Source organism: Vulpes vulpes, chromosome 2 (genome assembly GCF_048418805.1).
Source record: "Vulpes vulpes isolate BD-2025 chromosome 2, VulVul3, whole genome shotgun sequence".
Taxonomy (NCBI): domain Eukaryota; kingdom Metazoa; phylum Chordata; class Mammalia; order Carnivora; family Canidae; genus Vulpes; species Vulpes vulpes.
In genome coordinates, this window is record NC_132781.1 from 48,343,868 (window position 1) to 48,371,652 (window position 27,785).

Sequence of the window (27,785 nt, forward strand, 5' to 3'; positions counted from 1 at the left end):
CCTGGTATTTCCACCTCTTCCTGCTGTGGCCTCAGCCTACCTCCTCCCTGCATTCTCCTGCTGCCTTGTCCCATAAAGTTGGCATGGTTTGGGGGCTCCTGTCCACCCTGCCCCCACCCTGGAAAACCCCAGGACAGGATGTGCAACTCTGATGACTCCAGAGGGAGCAGCATTTGACAGGAGACTTGGGTTGGTGCCTGTGCCCTACCCACGCTGTCTCCTTGAGGTTCAAGGACAGTCCTTGGAGGGCCAGGTAGGGCAGGCAGGACTGAGTCTCCTGCCTCAGGTGTGCGGTACCCCTCCACCTCCCAGCCTCCCCCCTGGGCTCAGGCCCTGGTCATGTGCTCCTGACCCCCCAATTAGCTACTGTACTGATGAGACCATCCTACATGGGGGAGCCACTGTGTGTGCTCAGGTCCCTTTGCCGGGCAGGAGACGGGAAAGCCGCAGGGCTCACGGAGTCCAGTTGCATGCGTGCCATCGATGGGTTAGGTGGGGGTGAGCGCTGTCTAGTTGCTCAGGCCTCAGGGGGCCAGGGTGGTGGGTGCCGCAGGGGAGGAGGCACAGGCCGTCTTGTCAGCACCGCCTTTGGCACCGAGTCAGAGAAGCCCAGCTCTGGGACTGGTGGCTGGCAGTGCAGGGCGCTGGCTGTCTGCCTAGCCCCCGCCCTAGGCGCGGGACTGGCCGTGGAACAGGAACTGCTGGCACTTGGGCCGGAGATTTAATATTTGCAGGCGCGGCAGGGACGCACAGGCTCCACGGACGAACGGGCAGTGGGCCCCTATCGCTGCCCCATGCGGAGCCCCTGCTTTGTCTCGCGGTGGCCGCCACCGATGCTGCTCCTGCTGCTGTCGCCGTGGCCACTCTGGTCCCAGTCATCCGCCACGGCCACCTCCTCGGGAACCCCGGGCGTCCCGCACTGCCCCGAGGCGTGCGCGTGCGCGCCTGGCGGCCAGGCCAACTGCTCGGGGCGCGCTCTGCCTGCCGTGCCCGCGGGCCTGAGCCGGGGCTTGCGCGCGCTGTTGTTAGACCATAACCGTGTGCGCGCGCTGCCGCCCGGCGCCTTCGCGGGCGCTGACACGCTGCTGCGCCTGGACCTGCGCGAGAATGGGCTGCGCTGGGTGCACGCGCGGGCCTTCTGGAGCTTGGGCGCCTTGCAGCAGCTCGACCTCAGCGCCAACCAGCTGGAAGCACTGGCGCCCGGCACCTTCTCGCCCCTGAGCGCACTGCGCTCCCTCTCGCTGGCCGGCAATCGGCTGGCGCGCCTAGAGTCAGGGGCGCTGGGCGTGCTCCCCCTGCTGAACGCGCTTGACCTGCGGGACAACGAGCTGGCGGCGCTGGCACCAGGCCTCCTGGCCGGCCTGCCCGCCCTGCACGCGCTGCACCTGCGCGGCAACCCCTGGGCCTGCGGCTGCGCGTTGCGCCCGCTCTGCTCCTGGCTGCGCAGGCACCCGAGGCCGGCGCCAGGTGAGCCCTCCGGGCAGGGTGGGCGGGCTGGGCCCCACCACCGCCGCCCCGCGGCCGCCACCTGACCCTGCAACCGTGTCCCACAGAGGCCGAGACGCTGCTCTGCGTGTTGCCAGGGCGCCTGACGCTCAGCCCCTTGACTGCCTTCCCGGACGCCGCCTTCAGCCACTGCGCGCAGCCGCTCGCTCCGCGGGACCTGGCCGTGGTCTACGCGCTCGGGCCCGTCTCCTTCCTCGCCAGCCTGGCCGCCTGCCTGGCGCTGGGCTCCATGCTCACCGCCTGCCGCACGCGGCGCCACTGCGCTACTGCCCTGGGCTGGCTGAAGGGCCCGCGGGAACCCGGCCCTGGGAGCCCCAACGCCTAGGCTCAGCCCTGAGCGGCCCTGGGCTGCTGTCCAGGCCTCCCCTCCTCTGTCCCCCGCCCTCCTTCACAGCCCCTGCAGGCGTCAACAACGACACAGAAATTTTCGCGACATTCCTTTAGACATCACCACTGCACACACCGGGTCAGGGGGCAGTGCGCGCCGGCCCCGGGCGGAGGGGCAGTGCGCAGCTGCGCACGGGCCGCATGGGGAAGGCACGCGCTCGACACGGGAAGGGCTGGGCCTGTACAAATTGGCGGGCAGGGCTGAGGACAGTCCCGAGCCAGCGTGTGGGGAGGCCTATCATGGGCTGCAGGCTGGAGGAGACGAACAGCTGGCTCAGCCCTCGTGGAGATCGCAGGAGAAGGTTGGGGGCGGAGGGGGGAGGGGCCCCGGCGGGCTCCTGGGCGGCAGCTGCCGGCTGAGGGTCCGAGGCTGCCCTCCTGGAGGTGCAGGGCTGGCTGGACCGATGAGGTCAAGCGGAGAAGGGACGTGGAGGGTAAGAAAAGGAGAGGGATGGAGCCGAGGCTGCCAGAAGCAGGCACTGGAGAAGGGCTGACCCCGCCAGTTGGGGCCTTGCACCCCCACTGGGGCGCAACTGGTGGCTGGGGAAGGATGGGGCTTCACTCTGCTCCAAGCCCCTCCGCCCTGGGGCCAGGTCAGCCCCCTCCCCCACTGCTTAGAGACCCCAGGGCCCTGCCTCTGCCGGAGTGCCCTGTGGCCCTGCCCAGCCAGCTCAGCTCTGGCCTGTCCTCAGCTGCTCTGGTCCGAGCCTCGGTCCAGCAGGGGCTGCCTGCCAGGCAGCAGGGCGGACAGACAGACGGGAGGCCCAGGGTGGGCAGTCTTGGGTGGGCGGGCTTCCCTCAGGCCTTCCCGAGCAGCAGGACCCATCAGTGTCCTTGGCCGGGCTAACTGGGCAGGTGGGCGCCTCCGGGGGCCTCACACCACGGTGCTGACCGAGGGATCTGAGAGGTTGAGCGTGCCCGTGATATCAGTGGGATGGTACTGCTGCAAAATAGAAATACACAGACAAGGCAGCCCGTTAGCCCCCATGCTCGGGGGCACGCGCAGGGCCGGGACGGGTGGACCGGCCAGCCGGCCGACCGGCGGGCGGGCGGGCACGGCCTGGGGGAGGCTGGGGGGCACTCCTCCCCCTGACCCCGTCGTGCTCCGGGACTCTGCGTGGGCCGGGCCGCTGTCCCGTCCATCTGTCTGTCTGTCTGCGGGGGAGGGGGGCAGAGGAGGGCGGGCAGGGCGTCTCAGCTCTCCCTATGACGGGCACACATCTGCAGCTGGCCCTCCTCCCTCTCAATAGCGCGTCGCGGCAGCACTGTGTCTTTTTGGTTTTGCAAAGCGCCGCGTCCACCCCCGGTGCTCTATAAATAAGAACCAACAATCAATACCCGCTGGCCCCGCTGGCCGCCAGGGACCCCAGCCCTGAGCGCCCAGTGCTGCCCTGGCCCAGACCGGCCACAGGACAGGGGCAGAGGATCTTAGCAGCCAGATCGAACCCACCCCTCCCAACAGAGCCCCCCTCCCAGGCCTCCCTCCAAGCAGGCGCCCAGCCCGGAACAGGATGGGAACTGGGCTGCCCTCCCCCACCCAGCCCCTCCAGCTGGCAGTACCCCCAGTCACCCCTACAGGGCAGGGACAGCCCCAGATGCCACACGGTGTCAGGGCTGGCCTGGGAGATGGTCCCTGGTGCCCACAGAGGCTCGGGCAAAGAGTCTTTTGGGAATGTGTCCCCAGAAAGGCACCTCAAAGGTCTCTGAGTTGCCCCTGGACCAGCTAAGGGGCATGAGGGTTTTCTCTGGGTGGGTGGATTGTGGGGGGATCAGGAGGCCCTCACAGAGCAATTTATCACTTGTGGAACTTCTGGCCTCCTCTCTAAATCTCTGAGGGTCCCCTCTCCCCAGGCCTGCTGCACCACCCCTCCTCTCTGGTCTTAGGTCTCCCCTAGAACCCCTGGGAGGGTCCCCTGCCCACTGTCTCTGGCCTGTGAGGCCCCAGGCCATGCTCCCCGCTCCCAGGCCCTCGCTCTTCACCCACCCCAGGGCCACGCCCCTCCTGGGAAGCAGCCAGGCCGCACAGGCCCTCCTTGGGGCACAAGGATGGCTTCACTCTGGACTTGGGTTGTCCTGTGCCACACCCTGTCTGTGTCCAGGAGATCCGCCCCCCCTCCAGTGTACTGAGTAGTGTGTGTGGGTAGGGAGGGGGTGCAAATCCCATTTCCAACTTGGAGCATAAGCTCTTGCAGGATGGAAGCCAAGCTGGCCTCTGGGCTGCAGGGAGGCCAAGGGCAGTGCTAATGCTGGGTGGCCCCCTCCCCACCTTGGACCAGGTGCCCCTAGTAAGGCTGGGTCCATCTTAAGGGCTTTTAGTCCGAGTGTGCATATCTGGTGCGGTGACAAGCTGCCCAAGGCAGGAGACCTGTTCTGACGTCCTGTAGGGAGGGGCTGGAGGGTCAGGACCTGAGGCGTTGGTCCCCTCCCTGGACGCCTCTCCTTCCTGGGCCTCTGTGTGGGAGCCTCAGTGACTCCAGCTCTGCAGGCCATAGCTCGGCCTGGGGTGGGCTCCACCCCTTCTGCTGCCACCCAGTCCCCGCCTGACAGTCCCCTGTGGCTGGGGGCCTGTCCCAGTTTCAGGCCCCAGCCGTCCACCCAGATGGAGCCAGGCCCGGCCCCCAGCCCCGGCCCACACAGAGACCACATGGAAGGGATGCAACAGGCATGGCTCTGGTGAGACACGTGAGACAGGTGTCTGGGTGGCGGGGCTGGCGGCCAGACAGATGGGCGGATGGGACATCACAGCCACCCCTCCATGGATGTTGCAAGGGGGGAGAGAGAGCAGTGGGCTCCTCTGGGAGAGGCTGGAGAAACGGATGTAACAGAGAGGTGGTGTGGCCTCCTGACAGGTGAGGAGTCCAGGACAGATTGGTCTGGGCTCCCAGCGGCCCTGGGCTCAGAGGCTGACTGGCTGACCAACAACATGACACAGCTTCAAGATGGCGCATGGCGTCATGGCATGGGGGGCAGACCAACGCAGAGACACATGGGGAAAGAGGACCCAGTGAGAGCCAGTGGGAGAAAGGACCAAGAAAGGTCTAGAGAGAGAGTGAAGACCTCATGTGCTGGGCAAATAGAGATGAAGGCAGAAGGACCACAGCGGTCAGAGGTGGGGTGGATGGGATGGTGAGGGAGAGAGGGAGGGCACGCCTGATGCACGGGACACAGACACGGGGGCGGGGCGAGATAAGAGTCGGAGACGTGGGACTGGGCGTTCTTCCCCTTACCGTGTCTTTGGAGGACCTACGTCTCTTGAAGCTGGAAGCCAAGGTGGAGGTGATAGCCCTAAATGTGGCTTTCTTTTTAGGGTCGGGCTCTGCTCTACCACTCTTTCTATCCTAAAATGAATATGTATAAGTGATTAGACAGCTAAGGGTGGCGGCCACACCTGCCCTCGCCTGCTCCTCGGGGGCTGCTGCCCAGCCTGGCCGGCCACTCAGGCCCTCGCTCCTGCCTGCTTCCCTGTGCTGGACAGATAGACCAGCAGCCGAACATGTGCAGGCGGCCTCTATGCCTGCCTGGTCTTGGGCCTGACCTTGCTTTGCTGGGGCTGGGCTTGTGGGGGCGAGGGTCCCATCTGGCTCACTTCCTGGGGGGTCGGCCTGGCTCCCTGGCTCCTGGGTGACCCTGGATTACAGGGGTCCCAAGGAGGAGGGTCCCCCGAGCACTGGAGGAGTCGCCCCTCGGGTCCGGCCAGCCATTCTGTCCCCGGAGGGGACGCACCAAGATTCAGGAAGGGGCTGAGGGGCCAAAGGCAGGTGGCAAGATGAACTGGAGAGATAGATAGATGGAGGTGGCTTCCAGACCCTGGCCTGGGGTCTGATGGCCAGGATGGCCCTGTGCCAGCCAGTGAGAGCAGTGACCAGGTCCCAAGAGCAAGAGTAGGCAGATGAGAGGTGTGGGCATTCCAGTAACCCATCCCCCTTTGGCCCTCCCTCTCTGAACATCAGCCTCATCCCCGGACACAGACTCTGGGGAGGTGCCCAGAGAAAGAGAAGAGAAGACGGAAGCCAGAACTGGACCATGGGGCGTGAGCCCACAGGCCCGCACAGGCCCCACTGCCTGCCTATCCCGGGTGGGCTGTGGCTACCCGACGTGCAGCCTATCTCCTGCTGGCAGCACGTTCCCACAGACACGACCTGGGGTGCCAGGCAGGGCCAGCTGGCCCAATTCAGGCTGGAGTTAGGGAGCACAGGACACAGTAGGGCAGCAGGAGGGGGGCCCTGGAGGGTGCCGAGGAGAGGCAGGGGGCGGCGAGGGCAGAGTATGTCTTGGACTCACGTGCTACACCCAGATGGGTCCCTGTCTTACCCTGCCTCAGTTTGCCTTCCTATGGAATGGGCGCCGGCGGGCGACTCTGGAGACAGAGGGGCCAGGCAGAGGCTTGGAGCCAGGCTTTGCGGGGGGCAGCCACCTGCAGGTGGGCCCCCAGCAATGCTGCCCCTGGCCGTGGCTCCTAGCTCCAGTCCTGCCCACATGGGCTCCTGGGAGCCGGAGCCAGTGCTTCGGCCTGCGGGATGGAGGAGGGCCGGGGCCAGGCCGGGCCGTGGGCACCAGGCCTCGGAGGGTGGCCTGTCCTACCTGCAGATTCTTTCTCCACACGTTCACTGCTGCAAAGGCTAGCTGCATCTGCTTCCGGCGAGCGTCCTTGTGCCGCTTGTAGGCGATCTCGATGAAGATGAGGAAGATCCCAGCCACAATACCCCCGGCCACCAGCATGAAGACCCCTGTGGGCCAGCAGTCAGCACCTCAGCTAGCAGCTGGCCGGTCCGCAGGACCCTTGGGGAGTCCCCCCAGTGTCAGCAGGGTCATTGAGGGAAATGGGGAGACCGACCTGCCATGTTCTCAAAGGTGAGGGTGGCAGGGGCGTTGCTGCGAGAGTCGCACTCCTGGTACCGCACCCATGTCTTGTCCAGGTCTTCCATGAAGCCATTCTCGTGGGACCTAGGAGGGAGTGGTAGGGTGGGTGGGGGCCGGGGTGGGGGGCCTGGCCCTCAGGGGCAACAGCTGTGTGCCTAGGTGGTAGGGTCTAGCTCTGGGGAAGGGTCTGGCTTGGTGGGAGCCTCTCGGGGAAAAGTGAAGGGCAGTAGGCCGTGGGTGAGGCACTCACTTGAGGATGGACAGGGAGACGTTCTGTTTCCAGGGGCTGTCCTTGCGCATGCCAATGCCAAAGCCTGAGCGGAAGAACAGCTCGCCAGTGGTCACTAGATCACACTTCTGTGAGGCCTCAAACTCCAGCACCGCCGAGTCCCAAATGAAGGCATGAAGCTTGCTGCGGGCAGGAGCAGGGGTTATAGGCGCCCGGCACAATCAGGCAGCCCTTGCCTCTGCACCTTGCACACCTTTGTCCTGCCCACCTGGAAATCTCACCTCTGTCTCCATCCCCTGATTCCCATCCAGCCTGAACACTCTCACTTTTCTGGTAGGGGTGCATGCTCCTTCCCCCACCCTACCGCAGTCCTCCCTCCCTCATCCCGCATGGCTTGGATGGCTTCAGCCTCTCTGGGGTGTGCCCCCCCAACCTGTCCAGCGTGACCTGTCCCCCTCACTTGTCCCGCACGGCTTGGATAGCTTCGGCTGCACTCTCATAGTTATGCTTCTCCATGTGTCGGTACATGGTGCTCAGCTCCACCTGCCGCCGGAAGTAGATGTCCACTGAGCTCTGCTTCACAGTTGCATAGATGAACTTGTCGGAGGGATTCCTCAGCTGCAGGGTCAGAGGGCAGGGCTCACAGCTGCTCCCAGGCCCACCCAAGGCAGAGCTCCGCTGACCTCATGCTCCCTGCCTCCAGCCAGCCAGGCCTCACCCGTGGGTCGTTGATGCCTGTGATGCGCTCCTCAGGCCGGTCCAGCACCAGGAAGGCCGCCAGGTTGGCAGTGTAGGAGGCCACAATGATCATGGCAAACCCGGCCCACACCATGCCCAGGATGCGCGCTGAGAAGCTTCGGGGGGCGCCTGCGGGCAGAGGACGGTCAGCTCCTCGCAGGCAGGAAGGAGCTGAGTGAGCTGTGGCCTGGGTGTGGCCTCACCTTCCCCAATGCCTGAGTTGAGCAGGACGCCCCAGGAGAACCACATGGCTGAAGACAGGGTCAGTGCATCTTCCTCCTCTTCTTCACTGTTCACCTTGAATCGGCCAAAGGGGCTGCGGAGAGCAGAGGACTGGCGGGAGAGGGCGGCAGGGGCAGCCCTGCCTCGCCTGTTACCTGCTCTGCCCAGCCTGCGGGTGGAGGTGTCAGGCCCCCGGGGCCACGCTCACCTGAAACGGTCCAGCAGGTACAGCATCACAGCCACCACGTGCACTGACAGCCCCACCAGCAGCCACAGCGTGCTCTGGAAAGGCTGCATGAACGAGTCCAGTGTGCTACGGGGGATCTCCTGGAGGGGGACAGGCGGTCAGTGCCTCTTGAGTTCACCTAGGACCCGCTCCACCCCCGCCAGGCCCTGCCCACCTTCTTGACCAGAATGGTCAGGCCCTGGTACTTGAAAGGCTTGGAGAACTCGATGTACTGTGCCCGCTCATTGTTGATGGTCAGCGGCGCCACGATCATGTCCGCCTGCCCGCTGAGCAGCTCGCCCATCATCCCATTCCACTCCTTCTTATTGCTGTTGTTCACCTGTGGAGTGAGACAGCCGGAGGGGCGCCAACACCGTCAGCACCGCGCCCGCGTTAGGCTCCTACCCTAGCTCCGCTCTTGGGTTCCCGCCCACCCAGACCCTGTCCAGGCCCGCGGGCCCCACCCACATCAGGCCTTGCCGCAGCCCACTGACCGGTCCACATCAGATGCCGCCCCAGTCCGCACACCCGCCCACCCTGGTCCCACCCCAGCCCGCGGACCCGCCCACCCAGGCCCCACCCACAGAACCCGCCCACCGTGGCCCTACCCCTCACCCCCCAGCCCGCGGCCCCGCCCACGGGACCGTTCCTCGCGGCTCGCCGCCATCCACGCGTACCCGCTCCTGAGTGCCAAACTTGCCGTCAGCCACCAGGTGCACCTCGTAGGTGAAGTTCATGGTCCGCGCCAGCTTGATGAGCAGGTCGATGCAGAAACCGTAGCAGCACTGTGGCACTGTGTGGCGTGCTAGGGAGGCAGATGGGCCCTGACCACCGAGCTCTGGCTGCTCGGCCCCGCCGCACCCACGTCCCGCCCGCGACCCACACTCACGGCTGCCCGGAGACGTGTCGTTGGGCCCGGTGCAGATCACTTTCTTGACCGGGTCCCCATTGACGGTGAACTCCTCCTTGCACGTACCATCGCTCAGCGTGGGCTTGACGTACACAAAAGGCTCTTGGTGGATGGTCACAATCTGGGGGCGCCAGGGAGAAGACCCAGCCTCAGCGCCCAGACCCCCTGGATGCCCTCCAAATCCAGCTGCTGTCCCTCTGCTCAGCTCCACGTACTCCCTGGCCACCGTCCTCAGGAGGGTCCCCAGACTGCTCGGAAGCTGTGGCCTCCTGAAACACTGGGCGGTGCTCCTCTTGGCCACGTGTCTTTGGGGACTTGGCTTAGGCATCACTTGCTTCGTAGGAGCCGGCTGGAATGTCCAGTCTGCCCAGCATCTTCTCTGATTGCTCAGGGATGAAAAACCCCCTGTCCTGCGCAGAGCACACCTTGCCTCCCCTCCTTCCCCTCCACCCCCCGCTGCCCACCATGAGGACAGCGGCATGTGTGACATCCACTCCAAGTCTGCACAGGACCTGGGACCAAAGGGATCACCCTGGTCTCATCTCCTGGCCCGCAGTTTCCTTGGTAGTGGGCACTGGACTGCCTAGCTGTGCTCCCTTCCTCTCTCCTCCACTGGCGCTGTTCTCTCCCAAAGTGAGCCTCTCAACCCAGGCTTATGCTGCGGTTCTCTCCTCTCCCTGTCCTTCAGGAGCCCAGAGCCTGGGGATGAGGAGGACAGATATGGGACCGGCGGGGGGGGGGGGGGGGGGGGCTGAACCAAACGCAAAGTACCGACCAGGGGCCCCAGAGGAGGTGGTGGTGGAGTTGGGGCTGCGGAGTAGGCCAGGGGTCAGTTTGAGAGGTACTGTCTGCTGGCCCACCAGGGTGGGTGGCTCTGCAGGGAGAGGGTGACTCTGCAGGGGCTGGCTGGCCAGTCTCCTCTGCAAGGACAGCATTTTGACCTCTTCTCCCTGGAGCAGTGGAGCATTGGCAGGAGATTATTGCTTTTCAAACTTTCATCATGTTTTTCTTTTTAAAAATGCTTTTCGGGGATCCCTGGGTGGCGCAGCGGTTTAGCGCCTGCCTTTGGCCCAGGGCGCGATCCTGGAGACCCGGGATCGAATCCCACATCGGGCTCCCGGTGCATGGAGCCTGCTTCTCCCTCTGCCTGTGTCTCTGCCTCTCTCTCTCTCTCTCTCTGTGACTATCATAAATAAATAAATTAAAAAATTAAAAAAAATGCTTTTCTATTATACAAGAAATCTATGTTCCTGTCTTTAAAGAATTGGTAAGACAAAAAACAAAACAAAACAAAACGAGTGTACAAAGCCATCAGCATCTGGCAACCCTAATGGGACCATCTAGCCATCACTGTTTGGGCTTTTACTTTCAGACATTTTTAACACGAGGTATCAAACTGCTTTGGAAAAGCCCACTCTGCCTGTCGTGAAGGATGATGACTCATGGGCTGTTGCTAACACAGGAGTTGGGGTGAGAGGCCATGGAGGTGGCCTCAGAAAGCAAACAGGCTCAAGAGACATGTAAGAACCTGGAAATGCTGGGAGAAGGTTTGTTGGGCACATTGCATTTAGGGTCCTTGCCTTTGGTGATCTAAGATCCTAGCCCAGTGCTAGTATGGGTCAGCATATGGAGGGACTCTCACGAGAGGAGCCTGAGAGGGGACAGGGATGAGCACAAAGGAGCAGGAAGGGAAGTTGTGAGGGGAATAGCCAGCAAAGGAGGGGCTCCCAGGGGCCTAGGGAGAGACCTGAGCAGGGAACAGCCTGCAATGGGGAATGCCCAGGCAGTAGGAGACAGGACACAGCAGGAGGCTGTGAAGACGGGATGGGGGTGGCTAGGACCACCCAGAGGAGTGATGATGAGTGTGGATGTGGCATCTCAAGAACCAGGACTCAAGGCAGAGAGTGCTGAGGCTAAAGTCCATAGAATAGCCACCTAGCAGTCCCTCTGTCCCCTATCAGCTCATCCCTAGGTGAGTCCCATCCCTAGGTCTCAGTGGAGTTGGGTCAGAAGAGGCACTAGAGAGAGCCCATGGGATGGAGGGCCGGCAGCTTCCTCTCATCTCTCCACCTGCTCTCCCTGCTTCCTCTGTGGTGCCAGGTGTGGGCTACAGCACCCAAGTGCTGGTCCATTCCCCACTTCCTTTGGTCACTCTCATTGGCCTCACTGTCCCCTCCTCTGGGTCTGAAGAGCTGGATGGAGTGTCTGGAGTGTCAGTGCTGGCCCAGGGGGTAGGCTCCCCACCTTCAGCCTGGTGGACATCTGGTACCCTCGGGGCTTCTCTGTCTCTCCACCCGGCCAGATGATCTTCCTGTCGTTAGGGATCACCTGGGGGTGGGAGTATGAGATGGAGGGTGGCCACGCAGGGGTCTTGGCCCCAGGACCCTAAGGCCCCAGCCCCCACCCCCTCATGACCCCCACCTACATGGGTGCCATTGTAGATGCCCACTTGCACCAGCTTGCGGTTCTGCAGGTTCATGATGCTGTAGTTAGCAAACTTCCGGTCCCCATCCTCGTTGAACTCCACGCGGCCTGTCACCCCGTCTGCATACTTGGAAGACATCAGCACTCTGGAGAGGGCAGTGTGGGCAGACTTATCAGAGATGCTCCCTCTCCCTGGTTCTGAGCCCAAGCGCCTTCTTCTGCCTCAGTCGCAGAAAGGAAAGATTAGCAGACATCACACCCTCATGCTGGGAATCTGATGGACGGTGTGACTGCCTGCCAGCGCCAGATGGAGAGCACAGCTATGGTAGCTCAGAAACTCCTGAGCACCAGACCCTATTGGGGGCTCTCTGTGGGTTGAGACAGTATAACCTCCCAGTAGCCATCCTTGCTTTACAAATGAGGAGGAATAAGCCCAGGTGGGGTACAGTTGCCTCTTCACCAGTAAGAGGTGGAAGGAGAGTTAAGTCCTATCTTGTGTGTGTGCACATGTAGTGTGTCCATGTGGCTATATGTGTAAGCACATGTGATCTTTGTGTGGCTGTACCTCCTTGCACGTACTTGTGGCACATGTGTGTGGTACATGCTTGTCTGAGTCTGAGCACATACACTGCATAGATCTGTAATTGCGTGTGTACTCTTGTTGTGGGCACCATAACTGTGTTCTGCACATGCTACTCAGGGGCGGAGGGGGGTCTTGGTGATGTGCTGAGTGGCAGAGTGTCCAGAGTGCTGTAAGTTAGTGCCACTGTGGCTATCCACATGGGCATCTGGCCAACCCTGGCTCTTTACAGGCTTGGGTTCCATCCTTGAGGGCTTCTTTGTCTGATCTGCTGGATGCCTGGATGCCCCCGTCCCCATCTGCAGCAAGAGTCTCCTCCAAAGGGTTGTCAGCTACCGGGGGGGGGGGGGGTCTCAGCATTGGCCACAGTGTTAAAAGGTGAGCTCAGGAGCAGTGGAAGCAGCCACAGCTTCACTGACATTTAAGGCGTTAATGTCAGTGTTGGAAGTGGGTGATTAGCACAGGGGGGTGGAAGTGATAGCAGAAGAGAGATGGGGGAAGAGGAAGGAAGTCAGGCAGATGACTGCATCTGTAGGGCATAGGCCGCAGGCTGTCCTGGACCACCTGCTCAAGAGGAGTATGCCCATCTCCTGAGAGGCCCCGCCTACCTCTGCAAGAGAGCCTGCCCGCCTCTAGAAGAGACCCACCTAGCTCCAGAAGAGAGACCTGCCCATCCTAGAAGACCGCCCTGCTCTCCCTAGAAGAGAGCCCGCCCACCCTAGAAGAGCCCCGCCCATCTCTAGAAGAGAGCCCCGCCCACCTCTAGAAGAGACCTGCCCACCTCTTGAAGAGTGGCCCTGTCTTCCAGATGTTGGTGTTGCCCACGCAGCCCCGGGGCGGGTCGGTGATGTTCTCCTTCTCCAGGAGTTCATGCACGGCCTGGGCCACCACGCCCACGGCGTCGCTGATGTGGGCTGATTCATTCTTGCCATTGATGAGCTGTAGTCCGATGATGCCTGGGGCAAGTGTGGTGGGCTTAGAGTCTGCAGGGACCCCCTGCCCAAGGGACCTGAAGAGGCCCAGCACTCACCATCCGGGGCGTAGCGCAGAGCGTTCCCGGAGATCTCTCGCTCCCCCACCAGCCAAACGTACCCAGAGCCCGTCATATTCAGCATCGCAGCTGCACGGTACACGGTGGCAGCATCGTCCTCGCTGTAGGGCAGAGGGGGGTGACAGGCCAGGACTCTAGCCTTGCCCCACCGGACCTACGGCTGCTCCCAGTTCACAGATTCTCCTCTGGCGTGTGGGCCTGCCCTCCCCTGGCCTCTCCCCCAGCCCCTCCCTCGGCTGGAAAGAGGCCTAGGGACACTGCAGAGGTGACAGGTCCAGCACCACTGCTACCTTCAGCCCTTCCTAGGTCCAGTGATGGTGCAGAGGGATGGGTACCAGCTTGCATCGTGAGCCCCCCACCTGGGCCAGGAGACACCCCTTCCCCCAACAGAGGTGAGGGGCTGGAGGGTATGGGGTAAAGGGGCCCAGATCCCCAGAGCTTTCAGGCCTCTCTTGCTGGCCCCCTGCCTTGGTGAGCAGGGTCAAGGTGCCCCAGATGGTGACAGATCACTGTTGATTGCTGGCTTGCTCACAGGTGCTCAGAACTGCTCTGAGTACTTCCCACGGACTCTCTCATTTAACTATAACAGTATCCCTATGCAGCCCATATCGGTACCATCCCTGTGGCAGGAGGAAAGCCAGAACACAGAGGGGATGGTAATCTGCAGAGTTGGGTCTGTGTCTGGACAGTACCCCAGAGCCTGTGCTCCCGTGACCTCCTGGTAACCCTCACATGCTCTGGTTCTCCATACCCACACATGCAAGACAAAGGTCCAGGGACTGTCCTGGTTGGTCAGATGTTGGTGGGACCCCGCACCTGGGAACTGCCCTCAGCATCACAGCCAAGACCACTGGAGAGAGACGAGGGTTGCTGCTCCCACTCTGGAGTCTTCCCAGCAGCTGTGAGCATCTTGCCACCCAGGGCTGGGGCCATGACAGGGCACAGTGTAGGCTTTGCCTTGGAGGGGCATATGATCCAGAGCTCTTGGGGTGTCCTTACCAGTGAGCCCCTGTGTACCTGGTCCTCTAGGGCTTCTCATTGAGACAAGGACCCTGGGCCTGTGGGGCTATGGATGCCACTGGGGAGCCTCCCCCTGCTCCCACATTCCCTTCTCTGCCAGCCTGACCTGGCCCCAGGTAGGCCTAGACCATAGCTGGCATTTTGCTTCTCTAACGCATGGGCAGCATGGTATAGAGGGGTTGGACACATTGTCTGAGTGTTATTTTCACAATGACTGACTCTGGAAACTGAGGTGGCTCTAGGTCCCTAAGTGGTCTGCCCCCCGTTTTCTCAAGGATTAGCCAATGAGGAAATGCAACCTTCAGTGTTTGCTCTACATCACATGCTACTGTCAGGTGTAAGCAATACACAGAGAGGTGATCCGGGCAGCACCACACCCTTGACCAAAAGAAAGGGTCCATCCAGGACCGCCAGCAGAGCCAGCACTGTGTCTCTAGGGGACCAAGGTCCCCACTGAACCTGGCGGAGAAGCCTGTCTGCGTGACCTAGTTCAGGTCTGTGACGTTTGGCTAAGTGGGAGGAACACACTGTGCTTGTCTCTATGTAAATCAGAATCACTAGTAAAAAGTTGGGGGCAAAACCCTGATCGATCCATCAAACTGTTTTAGGAAAGTAAGCGGTTCTAGAAAAGACCATCTCCAGAAAATAAGAATGACATTTGAGGGGTTCCCTGGGTGGTTCAGGGGTTTGGCACCTGCTTTCAGCCCAGGGCGTGATCCTGGAGTCCCGGGATCGAGTCCCACATCGGGCTCCCTGCATGGAACCTGCTTCTGCCTCTGCCCCTGCTTCTCTCTCTCTCATGAATAAATAAATAAAATCTTAAAAAAAAAAAAAAGACATTTGAGAAATAATCTCTCTGCACTCTGTAGAAAATTGCTCAAAAATTAAGACTGGCTTAATGAGGTCTCTCCACAAAATGCTCTCAACAGGGATACCTGGGGGGCTCAGTCAGTTGAGCATCTGCATTCAGCTCAGGTCATGATCTCGGGGTCCTGGGATTGAGCCTCACATCAGGCCACCTGCTCAGTGGGGGAGTCTACTTTTCCCTCTGCCTCTGTCCACTCATGTGCAGTCTCTCAAATAAAAATTAAAAAAAAATAAATATTTTATTTATTTATTCATGAGAGACACAGAGGCAGAGACACAGGCAGAGAGAGAAGCAGGCTCCATGCGGGGAGCCCAATGCGGGACTCAATCCAGGACCCCGCGATCACGCCCTGGGCCAAAGGCAGACGCTCAACCACTGAGCCTCCCAGGTGTCCCTAAATAAATAAAATCATTAAAAAAAAATGCTCTTAACAGCCCTCGTGAAGGAGGAGCCAGGGTGTTGGGTGGAAGTAGCAGGGTCTGGACAACATGTATACTGGTCCCTTGTTGGTCATGTATACAGGTTCCTGGGGACTTGGGCGTGAGGGGCAGCCGGTGGCCTCTGTGGCAGGACTCTGGCGTCTCTGCTCCAAGCCCTGCATGTGAGGGGAGGGGGTCCCCAGTCTTACAGTCCAGGGAGGGGCCTTATGTGGACCTGATGGCTGTGTGGCCATGTGAGTGCTAGACCTTCCTGGCAGTGTGTATAAACACGGGTGGGGGTAGATGCATGCATATAGTGTGTGCCATGCTATGGTGTGTGTACATATATGTGGGTATACACTTGCCCTGTGCATGCTGGTGTGGAGGACATTATGTGTGGTGTGTATGCCATGCAGATGTTCATATATATAAGTGTGTGTGGTATATGCTGTATTGTGCCTCTATGTGCATGTACCATGTATGTGTGAATGTTTCGTGTGCATGTATGTGTGGTACAACATGTGCATGCATGTGCTGTGTGGCATGTATATGGTGTGCACACATGCATGTGGGTGTATGCATATGGCTGTGCATGAACACATGTGCATGTCTATATAACAGGTGTGCAATGCATGTTCATGTGTGTGTACACGTGGTGGTGTGTGCACCCTTGGCATATGTTGTGCATGGTGTGTACACAGTGTATGTGTTTGTGTGAACACGTGGTGTGTATGAGTGGTGTGAGCATGCTGTGTGCCTGTGGGCATGTGTGCACAGGTTTAGGTGTGTGTGCATGCGAGTGTGTGGTGTGCACATGTGTGCATACATGTGCTGTGACACGGCGTGTGTGCAGCTGTTGGATGTGACCACATGCCCTGCCCTGAGCTCACCTCTTCCATGGAGCCATGTGTGCCCCTCTTGTCCTGGATACTGAGCTGCACCCAGCCCGTGCCTGGGACCTTGGTGGCCAGAGAGTAGCCCTGTCTGTGGGCCTGGGCTGTGCTGGGTGTGCTGGGTGTGCTGGGTGTGTTGGGGCTCCGTGGACCTGATCTATCTGTGCTTCACTTCTTGGCCTGTGTCCTGGGGCCACCATGATGGCCACACACAGGCTGAGCAGGACTGGTTTGCCATGACCTCAGGCCCTACTGGAAACAGTGCCTGCCGTTGGACATCTATGCTTCAGCATAAGGAGTTCCTTGACCTCTTCTGTCCTGGTTGAAGGGACCTTCTGCTTGCTAGCTGACTGTCCATTTGCCCATCTGTCTGTTGGTCCAGCCACCCACCCATCCTTTAATACCATCACATCCCCTGAGCCTCTTCAAGCCCTATGACGAATGAGGGGCAGGTAAGCCAGTTGGGAAATCAGACAGGAGGGTCTGGTGGGATTCTCTGGAGGAGGCTTGCTCTGGGAGGGGCCAGGCGGCCCCTTGACCTCACCCGGGCCTTAGCCCTTTCTCCTGGTTGCCTTGGCCTGGGCCAGTGACCGGAGACCCTGAGCCAGGTCACCTGCTGTAAAATAGGCTGGACCCTGGGCCTCCTCCTTCTAGTTCCTCCCTGCAGCACCCACCCTCTGTGGGGAGAGCAGGGCTCCCTGCCTCCCAGTCCAAGGAGCCTTGCTGGGCCCTGCCCTCCCCAGCCCCAAGACAGGGGGCATCTGGCTCTGTATCTGAGGTTTGCTGACTGAAAAAACAGATGCCTGCCCTGTGACTCAGAGTATGGCTTCCTCTGTGTGGCCCGCTGGACAGCAGCCTTTGGGGAAGCCTCCTGTGGGCAGGACGACCGCTCGTGCCTCTGTCCACTCTGCTGAGGCCCACAGTGCTTCCAGGGAAGGGCAGAAAGGGGCTGTGTCCACGTGGGCCCTCTGGGCTACTCCATGGGACAGGGCTCTTCCTTTCCCTAGAGCCCAGGAGGCCTGCACTTTCCCTTCCTGGGGGACCTCAGGTAGGGAGGCTGTTACTGTGGCCTCATCGCCAAGGTCAGGGTGGGTCGGGCCCTGGCCAGCGGCAGCCTGGTGTCCACAGATCCCTAACTGGCTCCCTTCTCGAGCTGCCCACTGCAGCTGTTGCAATCCCTCTTCTGTCCTCAGACTCCGGCTCTCTGCCTGCTGTGGCCTTCTCACTGGGCTCAGCTGCACACCCACACATCACTTCCCTGGGCTTTTCCTCTGAGCCTGGCTCCCAGAGTCCTGTGTCATATCTATCACCTCGGGCCATGTTTGCCCTCCTTAGGGCAGGGATCTCTCCACCTCCCACCTCAGAGCAAGCAGCAACAGGTGACTGGAAGGGGGAGGGATAGACAGGTAAAGGGGGTTGCATCGGCCAGTGGCCAGGTGTACTGTCATGGGAGGGGCGGGGGGCTCTCCTCGGCAATAGCACATTTGGGAAGCCTCAAGTCTGATTCAGACCAATGGCGCCCCTGCCCAGGTGCAACCCTGGGGAAGTAGGGGGAGGGGTCGAGCCCAGCCTCACCTGGCAGAGAGGATGATGACCCGGGCCTCCAGCTCTCGTGCCTCCATCAGCAGGGCCGTCACATTCTTGGTTCCCGGGTCAAACTGCAGCACCTTCTCAGCCTGCGGTGTGAGCAGAGGTGTCAGCAGGGGGCCAGGGTAGAGGACACAGCGCCTCGGGGGCGAGAGTTGGGCTGCAGCTGCTAGGAACCCAGAGGCAGCTTAGCTAGGGCTGCCTCAGCCTGCACCTGCCACCTGCACTGTGCACCTGCCTGGCTGGTTCCTGCCTGGCCTGGCCTGGCCTCACTCGCTGTCCTCTCTTCGGCCTCCTTGCTCTCCTGTGCTCGCTCCATCTCTCTCCTGCCCTCACTTTTGCACTGAGCATGCAAGCTGAAGTGGGCTGAGACTCAGAAGGATGCGTGCAGCGGACAGGAAACAGAAGAGTTTTGGAATGCAACCGGGAGCAGAGATGGGGCCGACCTTTCCAAAACCACGGGAGATCCTCTCAAGCCTGACCCTGCAGGCCCCTGCAGGAGCAGTCGGACCAGGCAGGCGGCCAGCCGGGGCGGGCAGGCTCCCTCCTGGGTTCCACGAGGAAACCCTGAGGGTCCCAGAGGTTCGCATGCACTTCCCGGAGAGCAGCTCCTCCTGCGGCCGTGCCTGCTTCTGGGGTGCAGGCCGAGGCTGAGGCCGCTGGGCGGGCCGCGGACACCCCCGAGGCCCGTCCTGCCCTCTCCTGCCTGCGGTTGCCTGCCTCACAACCTCACTCTCCTCAAGGCTCAGGCCTGCGGCGCAGCCCGGCTGGGCCACAGCGGCCCTAGTGGCCGAGGCGCCGGAGGCCAGGGCTCCCTAGTCGGTGGGTGGCGTGCACGTCCATGCATATATACCTTGGGTCCGCGCTTGTGGTCATAGGACAGTTGGTCGAGGTTTTCATAGTTCCTTTTTTTACTCTGATGAATAATGTGCACAGAGAAAATATGCAGACACAGAAGAAGATTATAAACGGTTGAAAATGACGGCGCTAAAGCAACCACACCACCTCCTCGGCACGTCTGCAGACGGGCACATACCTGGAGCTCGCAAACACCAAGCCCGAGCGGGGCTGGGGGCCGGGGCGGTGCTGGGGACGAGGGGGCATGGGGGCCACCGGGGCTCCCAGCCATGGAGCTGTGCTCTTGGAAATGGTCACACATGGGACAAAGGGTGGCCCTGTCTGTGTCCATGCCAAATGTGTCCCTTTTGGGTCCCATCTGCCTCCCCCACCCCTGCCATGCACCTGCTCTGTGGTCCCAGCAAGGGCCACCCCACCCCAGGCAGTCCTGCGTGGGGAGGGTGAGCAGCCCCTCCCTCGAGCCCTGTCCCCTCTGTCCCTCCCCTCCTGGCATCCTCCCCTTTGCCTCCCTTAGAGGCCTGAGTGCCTGTTCTCACTGACGGGTGTGTGCACAACCATCGACTCACATGTGCACTGGAGAGCGAGTGTAAGGACTATGTGTGTGCATGCACAGGGGTGGTATGCAGCTGTGGGGCGTCTGCGTGTGTGTGTGTGAGTGCACATGGTGAGTGTGCCCAGGGGCCACATGTCCAGGTATGATCTTTGTCTGTGGCGGGACATGTGATGTGTGAGGGAACTGTCTTAGGAATGACTGCATGTCACTGTGAACGTGGGTGCCCGTGGCTGGGTGTGCAGGGACATGGCTGGCAAGCATGTGAGCAGGTGTGTGCAGCCACTGGTGGGCATACCAGGGGGTAACCAGCCTGCCAGGCACTGGGGGCTGCTGTCTGGGGAGTAGTGGGGCCCACGGCGCTGGTGGTCAGCCCTCCCTCTCAGACCCAGCCGATCTCCCACAGCAGGCCCCCCCAGGACACTCTGAGTCTGCCCTCTGGCTTCACCCACCCCAGCCATGCCCTCTATCCCTTCAGGGGCCTGTGAGGGGCCTGGGGGTGGCACTAGGTTTGTTGAAGCCGGCTCTGACTTCCCGGACAGAACATGCTCCCTGCCACCCCTCCGGTCTGGCCTCCCGGCCGCCCCAGCCTAGGCCTCCCCGACTGTCTGCGCAGTTTGGCCTCCACCCTGACTCAGGGGTGGTGGCTCAGGTGTTGAGCACCCAGGGCCCCGGGCTGGGTGATGATGGGAGCCTGGGCCTCCTCCAGCTGGCAGTTGGGGTGGACAAGGAAGGAGATGGGGGTCCCCTGGACCCCCAGACATTGCCACTGTGTTCTCTCTGCTGCGACCGGCACCGGGCTGCGCTGGGGCCGTGGCTCTGTGTATCTAGAGCCAGGCAAGTCCTGGGTCTCTTGGGGGAGTCCAGAGCCCAGCCCCAGGGAGAGGGTGAGGGGGCGGCCACTGGGGCTCACCACGGGGGAGTGGGAGGGGTGGCCCACTGGGTGGGCGTGGGCTCCTGGAAGGACAACCGGACAACCGGCAGCCAAGGTGGGAAGGGGGTGGGAAGAGGGGGGAGGGGCGGCAGGCGAGGCGGGGCTTGGCCTGGGGAGGGTGTGGTCCCAGCTGGGAGGGTGCGGGTTCTCTGGAGGGGGGCAGGCCCTGGGTAGGGGGCGCGGGGCCTGGCTGGGGGCGGGACTGCGAGGGGAGGGGAAGGGAGAGGGGAGGGGAGGGGAGGGGAGGGGTGTTTGCGGAGCTCCAGGTGGTCCTGCCCTCGCCCCGCAGGGACTGACACGAAGGAGATTTCGACTAATGGCAAAGCGAGTGAAATGAGCCGAGAACAGGCCGGGGCGGGCGCTCGCCAGACGGAGAGGTGCTGACCATGCACGATGGAAAGAAAGGGTGTTCACACACGGGCCACAGACACAGCGGCGGCAGCGCCGGCTCCCGCTCGGCTCCTCGGCTGCGCGGCGCCTCCTGCTCCTCCCGCCTGCGGCCCGGGCCTCACCTTGGATTCCCGCTCCTCCAGCAGCGTCTCCAGGCGCTTCTGCGCGGCCCTGCCCTCGTGGTCGTCGCTGACCAGGAGGATGATGTGGTTCCAGCTGTACACGCGCATCATCTCGAACCAGACGCTCGACTGGTGGGAGTAGGGCGGCACCGTGCGCAGGAAGCTCAGGTGTATGCTCTGCGGGAACACGGCGGCGGGGCTGAGGGGCGTCGCCAGACAGAGGCCCGGCCCCGTTGGCCGGTTGGCCGGCACCCCCGAGACAAGGGCAGACCCCAGGGCGGAGGACGGCGCACTCTCTCACTGCGGGGCACACTTGCCAGACCTGGGGACCCCATCCCACTGCGGGTCACGTCCTCTGATCTCAGAAACAGAAGCTGGGGGTCTGCCCAGCAGCACTCTGACCACGCCAGGTCCTAGGGTGTGCTCCCTGCACCACCCCCTGCCGTAGCCACTCCCTGCTGCTGGACAGCTTGGGCTCTGGAAGGTTCTCTTGACATGCAGCATCTCAAGGATCCCCACCCGGGCTTCATGCAGGCTCCTTCCCCAATCTATATAAGTTTGTCAGAAGTTTTTATTTGGGGCTACCTAGCCCCCAAGTCCAGAGGTCGTTGCTTGCTGGCCCTGCCTCCCTTCCCACATGTAAGCATGAAGGGCCTGGGAAGGGCATGGCAGAACACGCGTGGAGCAGGCTCCTCAGTCCAGCTTCTCCGTGTCCACTGGGGAGCACTAGTCCCTTTGGTGGTTGGTGTCCCTGCACAGCCATGCTGCTGTCACGGTCCCCCAGGATGCCCACATTATGTTTTTACCTGCTCCCTCTTTGTGGCCTGAGGGGCGGCGCCTTGGAGGCTAAGGGCAAGAATGCTCCTCTGTCCCTCATCCACCTGCCACTGGGGCTGCAAGGGGGTGGTGGTTGGGGTCTTAGATCGGCTCTGACCCAGGCCTTCCTGGTCAGGTGTTGGGCACAGGTTGACAGTGGCCTGGGACCATGAGGGGGGCTAGGGTGGAGTCACAAGGTTTGGCCATTAGGTTTGGCCTCACGTTAGACCGGGGAGCCGGACCACAACCTGGGTGTGGGCTGGGGTTTGGACACCTCCTCCCGGCACTGCCCTGGATAGCCCACACCTGGCACCCACGCCTGGCGCCCACGCCTTCCATTTGCATCTGAGTGCCAGAGAGCTAAGGAGGTTGGAGGGCTCAGGAAAAGATCCCCAACCTCCTTGCTCCTGCCCCCGCCCCCCCGCCCCCCCACCGCTGAGGGCTGAGCGCATCTGAACAGTTTGGGTGCTTCAGCTGCAAGCTGGGCCGTCAGAGCCACAGAAAGGGGTTGCTGCTCCAGCCTCCAAGTGCCTTCCTCCCGTGGGGCCTCCTGGAGAAACTGGCTCTGGTCTCACTTTCCCCTCGCCCTGAACAGACCCACCGCTAACCTCCCCAAGACAGCCTGGCCCTGGCTGGGATGACCTCTGTGCCTTAGGCAGCTTTATGTGGACCTGTAGGCTCCTGGCCAGGAGAGGAGGTGGGGCCTGGGAAGCCCCCCTCTGACCCCTCCTGATTTGTCTGCAGGTAGCCCAAGGTCTGGAGGAAGGTGGGGAGCAGGCCACGGGAGTCTCCCAGTCTCTAGGCGGCTCACTGCATCCCCAGCTGAGGAGTCCTCCCAGAATTGTGGGCATACGCTCTGGGAGAGCTGTGGCCTAGAGTGAGTTCCCCACCTCATGAGATGCCAACTTGGAGATCTCTTGGCTCATCCAGCTGCTGCTCCAGGACTGGATGGCTCAGCTGGACCCTGCTTCCCACCCGGGGGCCACAGGGGCTCTACATGCTGCTGAGTGGTGCTGCTTACAGCCCCGGGGCCTGCAGACCCCAGGCCAGTCCCTCCTGCCACGAGCTGCTGCCTCTGTTACCCTGTGTGCATGCACACATTGCTTTCACCTGTGCCCCGCAGTGGGAAGGGCTGGGAGCCACAACCTCATGGCTGCCGGCTGCATCCCTTCCAGGTTTTTCCTTCCCTGGTAGCCCCCCTCCGGCTCTCCAAATCCACCTGCCTGTCCCTTCTCCGGGCCCATGGGGACCTTTGCTATTTCCAAGGGCTTGTTTTGGTACCTGTCACCTGCTAGTGGGACATCTGCCAGACTGAGTGTGTGTGTGTGGGGGGGGGGGTGAACATGTCTGTGTCTGTGAATGCAACACTGTGCTTGGTGTGAGTGTGCATAAAAGTGCATGAGTGGGGATGCTTGGGTGGCTCAGTGGTTGAACATATGCCTTCAGCTCAGGGTGTGACCCTGGGGTCCTGGGATTGAGCCCCGCATTGGGCTGCCTGCATGCAGCCTGCTTCTCCCTCTGCCTGTGTCTCTGCCTTTCTCTGTGTCTCTCATGAATAAATAAATAACATCCTAAAAAAAAAATAAAAGAGCACATGAGTTTTCCTGGGAATGTGTTTGAGCGTGTGCACACGAATTTGGTGTGAATGTTTGAGTTGGTACTTGTGAGTCTGTGAGTCTGAGTTTGCATGCCAGGAGACTGTATTGGTGTGCACGGGCATGCATATCAGTGAGTTTGTGTGTGGGTATGAGTGTGCAAACATGCATGGATGCGTGAGCTCACGTCTTACCCTGCTGCTCCTTGAGCCCAGAGCCTGTGGTCTGAGCATCTCTGTGCCCCTGCCCTCCTCCCTTTCCCCAGGGCAGCTGCCAGTGGCCCTGGGCTGTAGGACTCAGCCGCTGGGTCTGAACACAGGAACAGAGCCAGCTGGGCCCCCATTGAGTGGTCAGGCTTACCTTGTCTGAGTAGATGGACATACGGGTGGTGAGCCCCAGGACGGGGATGCGGTAGAAGCCAGCTGTGTAGGAGACGGGGGTGGGAGTGAAGTGGTCGTTGGGGGTAGGTGGGTGGCTAACTAGGATGGCGTAGACCTGTGGACACAGGGGACAGGGTCAGCTCAAGTGGGGAGTGAAGGTGGGGTGGGCACTGCACTGGAGCTGGCTGCCCAGAAGCAGCAGAGGCTGAACTCAGCAGGCCAGGGGTGGGGATGCAGCCCAAGGGTTACACACCCCCAGTCAAGGGGACGAGACCCTAAAACCACCCTCAGAGTATTAAAAAATATATAAGAGTGAGTCAGAGGCAGAGCAAGACTCCAGGAGGCAGACAGGACACATGGGGGATGACAGACGCCTCCCCGCACTTTCCCTGCCCTGGTACTCCCTTCACCCCCTGGTCCTGGAGGGACTATCCTGAGTGTGTACTGAGACCCCAAAAGGGAGGACCAAGGACTGTTCTTGTGATGTCCCAGGAGGTACACACCACCCCTAGCATGGGCTAGTGGAGTGGTGGGTCCTGCGTCATGCTGACGAGCACACCCACGCCACCCACCATTCCTCCAGGGTGTGGAGGCCAGTGCTCCAGGGACTGCAAGGCACTCGGAGAGGTCTGCATGTAACCCCACAGGTTGAGCTTTACAGGAGGAGCCAGGCCGGGAGCCCTGGAGCCCTGTCCTTTTGCACGTGTCTTCCAGGGGCTGGCTGAGCTCAGCCCAGTTTGAACAAGACCCAGTCCTGACTAGAAGCTCCAATCACATCCTCAAGGACGGGAAGGGAAGTGCTGGGAGGGGGCAGCCTAGCCTTCCTGCCCTACCACGGCCCCTGTGCCAGTGGCTCAGTCTTCCAAGGCAGGGGAATGGTGGTGGCAGGGAGCAAATGGCTTGGCAATTCCCTCCCACCCTCACGTTAGAAGGACGTGCGTCTGTCCCAACTCTGCTTTCCATTCTCTGAACAACCATCTCCTGGAAATGGCACAGGGGGTGGCATGCTCCAGCCCCACACTGTAGGGATGATGGCTGCCATGCTAGCACCACATTTGCCCATAGGATGTGCTCGGTGAGTGGCAGCTGCTGATGTCATCTTTGCTCCTGGCATTGGCTCTTCTCTGAAGGAACAATGCTCACGGACAGCATAACTGTGAGTTGGAGCAGGGGTCCCCAGAAAGCACCCTACCTGGACTCTCTAACTCCCCTTTTTTATGTCTCTCCCTCATCCCAGATAGGACACATGACCCATGTTGTCCTGTCTATAGTGCTCAGGGCTGGGAGCATGGAGGTGGCTTGTGAGGCCGAGAGTCCGAGAGGTCCAGCCTCTGCTGTTGGAGCTGTTTGCACTCGCCGTCCCCTCCAGTCTGCACCCAAAAGTGCCCAGTCTGTGTATGCACGAGTGTCTGACCATACAGGTGTTCACAAGTGGGTGCTGGAATGTGCATGGGTATGAATGTATGTCCCGACATGTCCACATGTACATGTGCATGTGTGTGTGTGATTGAGTCTGTATGTGACAGCACCTGTGTTTGCATGTGCACCTGGGTATGCCAAGCAGTGTGTGGCACATGAACATGTGTGTCCATGGGTAGGCATGTGTGTCAGGCAGGTGTGTGTGAGTGAGCATGTGCAACTGATTGTGTAATGGTGATGCATGAGTGTGTCCTGATATAAGTCCAGGCCTCTCTGTGCATAAACACAGATGTGAATGCATGCCCCTGTGAGTGTGCATGTCCTCAGGCGTGGAGTGTCTGTCAGGTGAGCGAGGATGAGCATCATTTGGCCCAGCGTTGGCCCTGATTCTTACATAAAAGGCTGCATTGCAGTGATCCCGTGGGTTCATTGGAATTCCGCAGGCAGCACGGCCCGGGGCGGACAGCTCTGACAGGCAAAATCCCCGGAGTCATGTGTTCCCCCGCAGCGCTGGCTTTCAGTGACTCCCACGCTGCGCCCTGACACCTCCCACGGCACAGTCCCCATTCCTACCCCACAGAACACCCTGCTTCAACACCTGAGGCATTCCCATCTCAGAGGAACCAGTGGATGGGGGAAGGGGAGGGGGGAAGCAGAGACAAAGATGGCCCCAGGTCCCATCCTGTTTAAAGGCCTGCACAGAGTGCACGCGTGCAGCTGGGACAGTACCTCTGCCTGTACGCCTTGGCTACCCACCTCTCACCATGATATGATACAAAACACGACATGAAACAAACCACGACATGCTTGCCCCACATCTGCGCACATTGGTAGGGACCTGAAGCCCTGGAGCCTTGTGAGGACTGACCAGGGTAGCAGATGGGGGTGGGGAGCAAGATGTGGCAAGAACTGGGGTTTGGCTGCTAGTGAGACCAGAATTTTCCAGAATGAGCTAGCTCACTTAGGGGTCCTCTCTTAGGAGGGCTAGGAAAGGATGAGATGAAACTGGGACACTAGGAGGGATGGAGGGTGGAGGAGGGAGGATGGTGGGGAGGTAGCAGGGGGAGGGGCAAGAGCTGCTGCACAGTGGGAGCCCTGGTGGGGTGTGGTGGGCACCTGGCTGGAGATGAGGTCCTCGCACACCGACAGGGCCATCTGGATGGCGTTGGGCTTGTGGGTGACGGAGGTGGCATTGAGTTGGATCTTCCAGGAGCCGTGCCGCTTGTTGGCCTGGTTCACGGCCTCACGGAACATCTGCTCGTGCTTCCGCGTGCTCAGCACAGCTCCGATGTTGACAATCTTGGGGTCGCAGGCGGCGCGGGCAAAAGAGCAGGAGAAAAGCAGGGCGAGTGTCAGCAGGCGCATGGTGCTCATGGGCTCCAGGCAGAGCCCTAGCTCTGGGCAGCTCGAATGCCAGGCCCTCGGTGCATCCCCAGCGGGGTGTCCCGGCCGTCCTGCGCGTCCCCGCTCCCGCGGGCTGGGGACGCCACGTCTTCCCCTGGAGCCGTAGTGCGGGACGCTGCGCGGGAGGGAGGAGGGCACCGAGCCCCAGGCGGCTGGCGGGCGGGCGCGCGTGGATCCCTCGCTCGGCTGGCGCTGTCCGCGGTGCTGAAGCGGGTCCCGGCGCTGCTCCAGGCGCCGCGTACCTACCGGACGCGGCGGACGCGGCTTCTGCGCCGCCTTCCCTGGTCCTGGTCCCGACGCTGCGACGCTGCGGCGACCGCGGCAGCTGCGGAGCCGCGAGTGGGGCTGGCGTCTCCTGCCCCTCCCGCCGCCCCCGCTTCCCAACACGGAGGGGCGCCTCCCGCGCCGGAGTGTGCGCCTGCGTTGGTGCGACCATGTATCAGAGTCCGCGATGGGGGGAGCCCGTGCGCGAGTGTGCGTGTGCGCGCGGGTGTGTTTGGAGGGGTTGCTGGCATAGTGACCCGCAGGGAGGTGGGTTGAGAGGGGTTTGGGAGGTCGTATCACTGCGGCAGCCTTGTGTGTCTTTAATATGACCGAATGTGTCCTAGCAGTCTGTGTGTGCGCTCGTGTGCACGGGCACGAGTCCTCACCCCTAGTGAACGATATTTCGGGGCCTGACTCTGCTGGCTGGAGACCTAGGGGTGTGGAAAGGCTCTAAGCCATACCTCTGGGGGAGGAACAGGGGAGTTCCCTTCTCCGAAAGGCTCAAAAACGGGGGAGAGACCCCATCTGCCGGGCCATGTGACTTGGATCCCCCCCTCTTGGGGGGAATAGAAAGAGAAGAATAAAAAGGGTGACAGTGGCTGCCTCCATGTTGAGCTGGATCTTCCAGAAGTGTCCCAGGGTCTGGACCGGAATCAGTTATGGAGAAGCCAAGGCCAAAGGGAGTTCTGTTTGTAGCAGATGGAACCAAGGTTATACATCAGAAAGCACTTGCTCTGGTGAGGTGTGTGCCAAGACCAACACCCCATATCTTCTGCTTCCACTCTTCCCCCTCCCCTTTCCTAATTTACTTGCAGCCCCCAGTCCTCCTGCCCCTTTCCAGAGCCTCCTTGCCCCTCTCACCTTCAGGATCCTAATTCTTTGTCCCTACACCCCGGAAAGTGCTTGGCTTCCCTAACTCAAAGGATGGCTGAAGCTCCACCCCCTGCCAGTGACATCATTGTTTCCAATAGCAACTGAGGATTCTGCAAACCCAACTGCAAAAGCCCCCAGTAGGGATAAAGCAGGCCTATCCCCACACCTAAGTGACATTCTGAGCAACGGAGAGGGGGGAGAAGCCATGCCCCTCCCCTCAGGGTCTCCCTGCACTTCTCAACACTACGCAGACCCCACGC

General features: G+C 61.2%; 2 protein-coding genes across 16 annotated transcripts; one reads left to right on the forward strand and one right to left on the reverse strand.

Annotated features, from left to right (window-relative positions):
- The first annotated feature begins 665 nt into the window (after positions 1-665).
- Positions 666-1,939, forward strand: LRRC26 (leucine rich repeat containing 26). Its single transcript, XM_025987967.2, has 2 exons — positions 666-1,467; positions 1,554-1,939. Exons 1-2 carry the CDS (start codon positions 795-797, stop codon positions 1,829-1,831), a joined length of 951 nt encoding a protein of 316 aa, XP_025843752.1. The 5' UTR covers positions 666-794; the 3' UTR covers positions 1,832-1,939.
- GRIN1 (glutamate ionotropic receptor NMDA type subunit 1) lies at positions 1,931-27,545 on the reverse strand. Of its 15 annotated transcripts, none has more exons than XM_072748030.1 (21): positions 27,514-27,545; positions 26,101-27,338; positions 23,546-23,680; positions 20,775-20,951; positions 18,774-18,836; positions 17,909-18,009; positions 13,113-13,234; positions 12,864-13,038; positions 11,504-11,648; positions 11,323-11,406; positions 9,058-9,199; positions 8,846-8,973; positions 8,344-8,508; positions 8,151-8,269; positions 7,924-8,036; positions 7,701-7,849; positions 7,443-7,600; positions 7,004-7,165; positions 6,728-6,837; positions 6,475-6,620; positions 1,931-2,836 (listed from the first exon to the last, which is right to left on the reverse strand). In XM_072748030.1, the coding sequence occupies exons 2-21, from the start codon at positions 26,356-26,358 to the stop codon at positions 2,768-2,770; spliced, it is 2,721 nt and encodes a 906-aa protein (XP_072604131.1). In that variant the 5' UTR covers positions 26,359-27,338; positions 27,514-27,545; the 3' UTR covers positions 1,931-2,767. The 15 variants fall into 15 exon arrangements, with proteins under 15 accessions (XP_072604131.1, XP_025843741.1, XP_025843740.1 ...); XM_025987956.2 differs by lacking the exon at positions 27,514-27,545 and adding an exon at positions 5,121-5,231 and having other exon boundaries at positions 26,101-26,861; XM_025987955.2 differs by lacking the exon at positions 27,514-27,545 and adding an exon at positions 5,121-5,231 and having other exon boundaries at positions 1,931-3,204; positions 26,101-26,861.
- Between the last annotated feature and the right edge of the window lie 240 nt (positions 27,546-27,785).